The sequence below is a fragment of the Corylus avellana genome, chromosome ca2 (genome assembly GCF_901000735.1).
Source record: "Corylus avellana chromosome ca2, CavTom2PMs-1.0".
Taxonomy (NCBI): Eukaryota; Viridiplantae; Streptophyta; class Magnoliopsida; order Fagales; family Betulaceae; genus Corylus; species Corylus avellana.
Genome location: NC_081542.1, coordinates 4881813 through 4892781, shown reverse-complemented (window position 1 = coordinate 4892781; position 10969 = coordinate 4881813). Strand labels below are relative to the sequence as shown.

The 10969-nt window shown below is 36.3% G+C and overlaps 1 protein-coding gene across 1 annotated transcript; it reads left to right on the top strand.

The window, feature by feature from the left end:
- Positions 1 to 4228: 4228 nt before the first annotated feature.
- Positions 4229 to 4881, top strand: LOC132173031 (pectinesterase inhibitor 6-like). The gene has a single exon (XM_059584593.1). It carries the CDS (start codon positions 4239 to 4241, stop codon positions 4749 to 4751), a length of 513 nt encoding a protein of 170 aa, XP_059440576.1. The 5' UTR covers positions 4229 to 4238; the 3' UTR covers positions 4752 to 4881.
- Positions 4882 to 10969: the final 6088 nt, after the last annotated feature.

Below are 10969 nucleotides of genomic sequence, written 5' to 3'. Positions count from 1 at the left end.
ATATTTAAAATTTAAAAATATATATTAAAAAATTAAGGCCGAGCCACCCCTTGGCCCAGACCACCCCCATTTGGGCCAAGGGGTGGCTCGGCCACCCCCAAATGGCCAAAATGGGGATGGTTTCAGGGTTTGGGGGTGGCTCGACCACCCCCATTTGGGCCAAGCATGACTTCATCAACAGCTAAAAAGCCTACTTGGTGGGGGAAGAAGTCTGGCAAGAGCAAAGAACAAAACCCAATTAGCGCGCCCACCTCCATCCTTCCAAATCCTCAGTCAAGAATGATAGGGTCAAGGCCAAGGACAAGGAAAAGGCCAGCAACTTCGACGAGGTCTTCTCCTGGAGATTGCCGCGTACCATTATGGATTTCGGTGGCTCCTTCGGCTTTTCAAATTCTTTCGAGAATTTTGTTGAAGGAAGAAAATTTGGGTAGGCTTCATGGTATCAAGATAGCGAGATTGAGCCCTTCTATTTCTCACTTGCTATTTGCTGATGATGTAATGATTTTTTCCAAGGCTAATAGGAAAGAAGCTTCTGTAATTCTCAAGGCTTTTAAGTCTTATGCTCAATGGTCAGGGCAACATATCAACTCTTCCAAGTCAGCTATTTTCTATAGCAAAAACTGCAAACCTGCTATCAAGACAGCTATCAATGATATTCTTAAGTTGCCTCCCATCCCTGCTCGAGCAAAATACTTGGGTATTCCTCTTTTTTTAAATAGGAAGAAAAGTGATTCTTTCATTGAGCTTAAGGAGAGGATTTTTGCTAAAGTAACTGGTTGGAAAGCCAGATTACTTTCCCAGGCAGCCAGAACGACTTTGATAAAATCAGTGGCTAATGTTATTCCCTCTTATTTGATGTCACTCTTTCTCTTGCCTAAGTCACTGTGCTTGGAGATTAATTCAGTTTTGAGGAAGTTTTGGTGGGGGTTTCCTCAGGAAAAGAATCACAATCTCTCCTTTCTCTCTTGGGAAAAAATTTGCCAACCTAAAGTTGTGGGGGGTCTTGGCATCTGCTCTATGGAGTGTATTAACAATTCTCTCCTTGCACGAATGGGTTGGAAGATGCTTTGTAATGAATCTCTTCTTTGGGTTGAAGCTCTTAGAGGCAAATATTTAAAGAATGGTTTTTCTTTTCTAAATGCTCCTTCAAACCCTTCTTCTTCTTGGATTTGGAAAGGGTTACTCAAAAACAGGTCAGTGGTTAAAAAGGGTGTTTGTTGGTCTATCTCGGATGGGGCTAATATTCATATTTGGAATTCTCCTTGGATTCCTTCTATGCCTAGTTTTAAGCCTAGACCCAATGTAAATTTGGTTGATCTTCCAGATTTTTTAGTTGCTGACCTCTTATTACCAGGAATTAGATTGTGGAATGTTGATCTTCTTGGTGATCTCTTTGACCCTCCCTCTGTCCAGAACATCCTTGGAATTCATATTCCCCGGATTAGTGATGTTGACAAGTGGTCTTGGGCACCTTCTTCCTCTGGCCTCTTCTCGGTGAAGTCTGCTCGCGATATTTCATTGTCTTCATCTAGCAGGATTTCTCCATTATCTCCAGTTGACTAGCAAACCCTTTGGGGCATCAAGATTCAAGCCAGATTAAAACATTTGCTATGGAAAATTGGGTGGAATATTTTACCTTCTAGAGCTAATATTGGTAGATTTGTGACCTTTGTGGATGACAATGCTTGGGTGTGTCCATTCTGTAAAGGCTCTTTAGAGACCTTGAATCACATTTTCTTGAATTGTGATTTAGCAAAGATTCTTTGGAGGACTTCTCCTTGGCCTATTTGATCTCTTCTTTTGCTGCCAGACCCATTTCTGATTGGATCATTGCTATTATTTATCCCTCTGACAGGTTGGCTATTCCTCTAGTTGATTCCCAAAAATTTCAACTTTTTGCAGCTCTTGTTATGGATACCATTTGGTTCTCAAGAAACAAACTGATCCATGATGCTATTCAACCTGATCCGCCCAAGATTATCCAGCAGCTCAAGACTACTCATGAGTACCATGTTTCAGCTTGGCAGATTTCGGCTCTCCCCTCTCTTTGGTCTCCTCCTCGGCTAGGAAGTGTTAGAGGCAATTTTGATGTAGCTATTTGTGGAAATTTTGCTGTGGCAGCTGCTGTAATCAGTAATCATGATGGTGAAATTATTCATGCTGCTACCCAAAAGCTTTTCTCCTCTGATGCTCTTTTAGGCGAGGCTTCTGCTGCTCTTCTTGCCTCCCGACTTGCAGTCTCTTCAGGATTTAGTAATTTCATGCTTGAAGGGGACGCTCTTTTGGTTATTTTAGCTGTTAATCAGCCTCATCTTTTTGCTACTTGGCATTTTGCTCCTATTGTCTCTGATTTGAGAATTGAGCTCTCTTCCTTTCAATGCTGGAATGCGTTGAAAGTTTCTAGATGTGCAAATTATCGTGCACATGCTTTAGCAAAATGGGCCGCTACCCATCTAGTGTTTGGTAGCATTCCAATAGGATCCCCAATTCTTTCTTCCATTAGGATCAAGAATGGGAAAGATCCTCCCTTGTAGCCCCCTTTTTCCTCTTCAATTAGAAAAAAAAAAAAAAAGAAAAAAAAGTTTCAATTCCGATGGTGGCAACAACGCCAACAAGGTAGGCCATCCACTATGTCGGCCTTCGATTTTGTCCGGGAACGATCATATCCACGAGGCCATGGTGGGTGGTTGGCCCATCCCCAACTACCTAGGGGTGGTCCGGCCACCATCTAGGGGTGGTCCGGCGCCCCTATTTTAAATAAATTAAATTTTTATTATTTTTTATAAGTTCTAGTATTTTTGTTTTTATTTTAGTTAGGGTAATTTTGTCATTTTATTAACAAATGGGGTACATTGCCATTGTTTTGAGAGTTTGGGAGGTAAATTGTCATAATTGATAGTTTGGAGGGAGGAGAGATTGTCATTGGAGTGGTAGTTTGAGGGGATTAAGAGGATTTTACCCAAAATTAAATTATAATGAAGAATCTTGCACATAGCGTGTGTTATAAGCTAGTTAAAATAATATTATAACCCTAATACGGCTAGGGTTAGCAGACTTATGCTAACATAATATAAATCTAATACATAAAACTAATACAGCTAGCCAAATATGGAAAGTCCGTGACATTAAGTTCGCAACGGGATAAATTAGGTTTTAAGGAAACATAGACTTAGATTATAATGGAACCTAGACCTTTCAAATACAATGTTTGTGATTAATTATTTTCATACATTTATTTATAGCATACCCCCCCTTAAATAGAGGATTCATTACATTACATAAGAGAGATAGGGATGAGTCAACAAAAACTCTTATTAAAATAATATTATAACCCTAATACGCAGGGACGGAGCCAAGAAATTTTATGGAAGGGGGCCAGCCAAATTTTTTTTTCGGTTCTTTAAAATTTTTTTATGAAAAAAAATTATTTTGGTTGTTTTTTATGAAGTAAAGACTACTGTAAGGGCCAAAAAAAGTGAACATTTAAAAGTAAGGGCCAAAAATAAAAAAAAAAATTAGTGGGTATGGGCCAACAAAATTAAAAATAGGGCCAATTTTTTTTTTTTTTGGAGGGAGCTAAATAACTAAAATTAAAACTTTAATTTTACTTTTTAAATTTTTAAATTTTTTTTATTATTTTTTTTACTTATAATTTTTTTTTCCTTATTTTGGGGGGGACCATGGCCCACCCTGGTCCCCCCCTCCCTCCGTCTCTGCTAATACGGCTAGGGTTAGCCGACTTATACTAACGTAATATAAATCTAATACATAAAACTAATACGGCTAGCCTAATATGGAAGGGCACGTAACATTAAACTATCAATTCTGTCATTTTAGATGGAATTTTAAAAATGCTCTAATATTATTTTTATCATGATTAACCAAAATAAAATGTTCATGGATACAATTAAAATCGAACAAAAGAACTGATTAAAATAGCATTTTGGTCTAAAGAAAGTAATTAAGACAGTGGAGTTGAAAGTGTTTTGCTAGAAATAAGGGAGTGGATGGTGCAGACTCCAGCTCCATAAGAACTGAGAGAAACTGTTAAACAAGTGATTGTGTGTGGTCATGCGCTTCTCTAGTGCACCAATCTAACTCCGTTCACACAGACACACACTCCCTCTCTCTCTCTCTCTCTCTCTATATATATATATATATATATATATATATACATACAGACATTTCGGTGTATGTAATCAGAAGCCCATAACATAAAACTTTTCTAGAAAGCAAAGATGAACACCATTTCAAAGGTCTTCCTTTTGATGCTTGTAACTCTCTGGCCAAACCAAATTCTTGCTCAAAATTTGATCATCACAGCTTGTAATAGCACTCTGTACAAAGAATTGTGCAGAAAAACTCTTCAAAATGACCCAGAAAGCCGTGCGGCAACTAGTTTGGAAGTACTAGCCAAAGTTGCACTAAAGCATGCAACATCCACAGCAACCCAAATACATGACCAAGTGAAAAAACTGCTCAAATCATCGACCAAGCCGATTAAGGCTGCCCTGACAGATTGCAATGAGCTCTACCAAGATGCACTTGAACAACTTGATGACTCCAGCACTGCCTTTATAACCAAGAATTACGACATTAGCACATATGTGTCAGCTGCCATGGATGATGCTGACACATGTGACCAAAGCTTAGAGGAAATGGCACCCGGCAAGTCTCCAATAGGCAGTCAGGGCACTACATTTAGCCAGCTTTGCAGCATTGTCTTGGCCATTGCCAAGCAAGTGAAATGAAAGGGTCGCTAATCTCTGCCTGCTCTCACACTCTAAACTAAATTTTCCAGATTAAAAAAAAAAAAAAAATCCCTCCATTATACAACTGGTTTTACTTGATTTCAAACATGTTTAGTGCCAATCTTTAATATTTTTTTCTCATGTTGTACCGTTTGTTATAGAATAATCCATGGCCTACAAATTCGTAGAAGAAGAAAAAAGACAGAGATCAAACTGAAAGTTATATTATGTAACAGAGTATGTTCCCATGTGCTGCAAATCAAATTTATTGTGATTAATGGATTTCTGAAAAATAAAATAGCCAATACAAACACACCCTTAAAAACCAGAAGCCACTAGATGATATTCGCATCGCCAAGAATTCACACAAAATGGTAAAAAAACAATTCCTTAATAGGTTTGAAAGAAAAATGTAATCCAAAATAACATTGGAGCAGATCTCCATGGACTGATAAAGGAGAAAGCTCAAGCTAAAAGGATTATTAGCATGTTTTACACACAGATAAAATCATGGAAACCATTTCCTCGGAAAACAGCTTCCCAGGAAGAACTATGTGCGAATGTAAAAACAAAGGAACACAAAATAAGGATAACCAAATGAACATGAATCAATCAACTCAAGTGAAACTCATTGTCAATCAGACTGTTTGGAAACTCATTTTTCTTTCTCAACTTAGTTTACCATATTAAGCTTAGCTCTCGGCAGTAAAAAAATCCTTTCATTGTACAGATGAGGGATTTGTAAAGCATCAATAACATGTCATTGTCTAGGTGCCAAGAAATGGTTTTACTTTATTTTAAACTTGAAATACATGAAATGAAGAGGATCTGTTTATCATAGCACAATCGATGGCCTAAAAATAAATTACTCTACTTTTTTTATTTTTCTTTCATGAGTACGAGGGTTCGATGTGGCCGAATCACCCCATGGCTTTATGATGGTGTCGCTTAATGCATTCACCACCTAACATTATCACACACATCACACGACCTCTACTAAGATACTTGGCCATAAAAGAATGACATGCATAAACAAGGAGAAAACAAGCCACTAATTACTAATCATAGAATTTGAAATCAATGATAACATAAACCAAAGGTAGAACCTCGCGTGAGCACATCAGCTTACCAAAAAAGGAGCGAAATCAAGGGTGAGACATGCCATCAAATAAGCAAGCTCATGAAGATATAGAACCCCCCCACCCCACCCGACAAAGTTTTCCTCCAAATCAATCTCATGATCGAAGCCACTAACACTAGAAACATCATTCATAAAGTTTCATTCTTCAACCTCTAATGTATCAGTTGATAAAGGGTTTACAGCAAATGTCAAAAGAAGACATGATTTTTCAACTCTAAAATTTTCAATTAGCAATTAAAAGCTTGAACGAATAGTCATTGCATAAAAGAATATGAATTAATAAATTTCTTAGTGCAGTTTCATCTCAGCCTCTGTTTGTTTCGACGTACGTAAAATGTTTTCTGAAAAATATTTTTTGTATTATTCTATGTTTGGTTGATTGAAAATCATGGTCAAACCCTAAACATTTTTCTGTTGACCAGGATGACCTTCTCTAAAACCGTAAACCATTTTCTAAGTTTGAATTTCTCATTTTCGCATGCACTCTCTCTCGCAATTCATTCTATGTTGCCGCCAGAGGTTGTTGACCGCTGCAAGCTATTGTTGGAATTCGCCGGAATCCACAGTCAGATGTCATCAGAGTTCACTGGTTGACAAGTGTTGCCAGCGGCCACCACCGCTTGCCCTTGCTGTTGATGGTTTTCCATACAAGTCACGCCAAAAAATGTATTAAGGTGAAATGATTTCCCTTAAAACATTTTTTAATTTAATGGAAAACATTTTACGTCAAAAAAAATTGAACCTTATGTTACCTTTGGTACACAAAATAACCATTCCATTAAAATAATAATAATAATAATAATAATAATAATAGCTTATAATTATTTGTTTTCTTATTTGATTTGGATATTAAAGGGACATTTGTTAGCATTTTAGACTGCCACTTCTTTACATAATTTTTTCACACCCATAGGTGGGGTTAAAACTACCTATAGGTATATGAGATAGATACTTATTGGATTTTGATCAAATTATGGTTTTAAAAGTCACATATAGGTGTAAAAAAATTTGTGTAAAGAAATGAGAGTAAGGGTCTGTTTGGGACTGCGGTTTCAATAAGTGCGATCTTAAAATTTGTGTTTTTGAAATCACTGCTTTTTAAAATTGCAAAGGCGTTTGGTAAAACATGTTAAAAAATATTTTTTTTTATCAAATATTTGTTATGCGAAATCTTAATTTTTGTTTAAATTATAAAATTCGTGCTTTTTCAAATAAACACCATCTAACCTGCTTATAGAAATCACAGGTTTCTTTTCCTATTTTAGATTAAGTTCTTTTTAAATTGCAATGCTAAACGTAGATTATTCTTATGAAATTGCAATCCCAAAAGCACACTAACTATAGCATTCCTCTATATATAAATATCCAAACCCAACGTGGACTGCAAATCTGAGACCTTATTGGGCAAAATCTTCCATCTTGAGAAAAAAAATCGTAGATGGACTAATTTGTTATTTGTTTTAAATTCCTCAATATGATTTCATTTGGTTTAATTTTTTTTTACACAAAGAAAGTGGAAGGGTAATTTGATTTGTATTTACTTGTTTTCTTATTTATTTTTGGACATTAAAGTAACATTTGTTAGCATTTTGTACAAGCATTTTATACAAGCACTTGTCGCACTTCACATAATATCCAAACCAAACTTGAAAGAAAATAATTTCTACAATTTGTTCTTAATATGTTTAGTCTATATATATATATATATATGTGCGTGTGTGTGTTTTGAAACAGTTTCCGGTTTGGTGAATACAAGGACAACTTCACGACCTTCCTTCGCGCTCCTCCGTGTATCTGAAGGACACTCAAAGGTTAAGAGAACTCGTCGGGGATGTTTCGGCAGATCCTCCTCTGATCCTTCATTGAAATTCTAAGAAGAAACTATTGCACACCTTCATACTTCTTGGATGTGCCTATTGATAGCCCCGGTCATTGGAGCTAAAATGGTAACTCGGCTAGAGATCTGGGATTTGGGAGTGATTCGATCGTAATCAAATCTTTGATCTGATCCTGTGACCATTATAGAAAAGTCGTATCCGCATCGGCAGTTATTGCATATCCTGTGAATGGCACAGACAATATCTTTCCATATTTGTTCCCGAACGTCTTTACCTGAACATCTTGATATGCTCGGCTGTTGATTATCCCGAGCACTCTTTCCTTATAGTCAGAATCCTATACCCGAGAGACATGTGCTCCCGGCTAGGTTCTCCCGATACCGTGTTGATCCTTGACTATGCTACCCCCCTTAGGTCTTGGGCTTCGATGATGCCTGAACTTCTAGGATGGCTTGGACCAGGCCATGGGCTTGGACCGACAATTATATGTATAACAACATATATAGTGTGAGGAACAACTTGCCCCTTCATGCTTGACGACAAAAAATTTGCTTTGCGTTGTTGGATCCAAATAGGTACCCAAAGGCTAAATGGCTTGTTTTCAAGGAATAGCTCACTCAGCTAGAAGTCATACATTATGAAGCACAAGTTACTAGATCGAATCTCTCTCTCTTTTTCCCTCTCTTTGTATGAACATGTCGAAATAGCTTATTAATTAAGAAACATATATAATTAATTCAAACTTAAAATATTATCGTAGTTCATTAACTATTTGTAAGATTTCAATTTTTCTTTCTTATTAAACTATCAATTCTGTCATTTTAATTGGTATTTGAAAAATGCTTCAGTATTATTTTGGATAGAAATTTCCTCCAAACTAGTCTGTAGGAAATATCCTCCAACCCATTTAAAATAGCGCCGAATGTCTATAAACATTTAAAATGCACATTAAATTCTTAACGTCATTACTAGTAGTTTACTAACTTAGACTAAATTTAATGTGGCTTTTAAATGTTTATAGACACTTGACACTATTTTAAATGAATTGGAGGATATTTCCTCCAAACTAGTTTGAAGAAAAATTTTATCCTATTATTTTTAGCATGATTAACCAAAATAAATAGCTCATGCATACAATTAAAATCAAACAAAATAACTTATTAAAATAGCATTTTGGTTTAAAGAAAGTAATTAAGACAGTGGAATTGAAAGTGTTTTGCTAAAAACAAGAGAGTGGATGATGCATACTCTAACTCCATAAGAATCCGAGAGAAACTTTGTTAAACAAGTGAATAGTATGTGGTCATGCGCTTCTTTAGTACACCAATCTAACCCCTTCACTCTCTCTCTCACTCTATATATATATATATATACACCATTTCAAAGGTCTTCCTTTTGATGCTTGAAACTCTCTTGCTAAGCCAAATTCTTGCGCAAAATTTGATCACCACAACTTGTAATAGCACTCTGTACAAGGAACTATGTAGAAAAACTCTTCAAAATGACCTAGAAAGCCGTGCTGCAACTAGCTTGGAAGTCCTAGCCAAAGTTGCACTAAAGCATGCAACATCTACAGGAACCCAAATACATGACCAAGTGAAAAAAACTGCTCAAATCATCGAGCAAGCCGATTAAGGCTGCCCTGACAGATTGCAATGAGCTCTACCAAGATGCACTTGAACAACTTGATGACTCCAACACTGCCTTTATAACCAAGAATTACGACATTAGCACATATGCGTCGGCTGTCATGGTTGATGCTGACACATGTGACCAAAGCTTCAAGGAAATGGCACCCAGCCAGTCTCAAATAGACAGTCAGGGCACTACATTTAGCCAGCTTTGCAGCATTGTCTTGGCCATTGCCAAGCAAGTGAAATCAAAGGGCCGCTAATCTCTGCCTGCTCTCATACTCTAAACTAAATTTACCATATTAAAAAAAAATAAAAAATCCCTTCATAATACAACCTTACTTGATTTCAAACATGTCTAATGCCAATCTTTAATATTTTTTCTCTAGTTTTACCGTTTGTTATAGCACAATCCATGGCCTAGGAGAAGAAAAAAGAAAGAGATCAAATTGAAAGTTAGATTATGTAACAGAGCATGTCCCAATGTGCTGCTAATCAAATTTAATGTGGCTAATGGGTTTCTGAAAAATAAAATAGGCAATACAAACACACCCTTAAAAACCAAAAGCCCCTAGATGATATTCGCATCGCCAAGAATTCCCACATACAAATGGGTGAAAACCAATTCCTTAATGGGTTTGAAAGAGAAATCTAATCCAATAACATTGGAGCAGATCTCCATGGACTGATAAAGGGCAAAGCTCAAGCATAAAGGATTATTAGCATGTTTTACGAACAGAAAAAATCCCGGAAACCATTTCCTCGGAAAACAGATTCCCAAGAAGAACTATGTGCAAATGTAAAAACAAAGAAAGACAAATAAGGATAACCAAATGAACATGAATCAAAGAGATAGCGGTGTTAAAAAAAAAAAAAAAAAAGGTGCTCTAAGAAATGGATTTTTTCCATTCTATTTTGTTCCAATAACATTCTATCTAATTTAGAGCCATGTGGTAAAAGAAATTTACAATTAATCTTTCAAACACTCAAAACTACTTTAATCATCACAACCAAAAAATAAAAATTACCATCTGAAAAGTTTTTCCAATGGAACCAAAGTCAACCAAACCAACCAAAGAAAGACAGAGAAGGGTGAAAAGGGGGGAAGGGATTGGGTATCACAAAACGCTTCTGCCCGATAACGATTCCTTGATAAATATAGCAAATGATATGAAGGAAGCACCAACTCGATACAATACCAAACTAAAAATATTTCAAAAACACACTTAACTTTAACAACAATGGGAAATTTAACAATGTTTCAGGTAACATAAACAACAATGGGAAAAAATGTGCCCATGCAAGGCAACTTGGCCTTGGACAAAGAAACTTGCATAATAAGCTTGCGAGAAGTTGCTAACTCAATTTCTTCTTTCTATCTTGATTTCACTGACTTGACTCCAGGCTCTAAAGTTCAATCAAAACTAACATTTAAAGTTATGTTTTTTTTAGCATGTTTGACCAAAATTAAAAAGTTCATGGATACGATTAAAATCTAAAGAAAGTAATTAAAATAAGTGGAGTCGAAAATGTTTTTGCTAGAAACATGGGGAGTGAGTGGATGGTGCATGTAAGCACATATTGTCCAAAAGAATCCCATAGACTTTT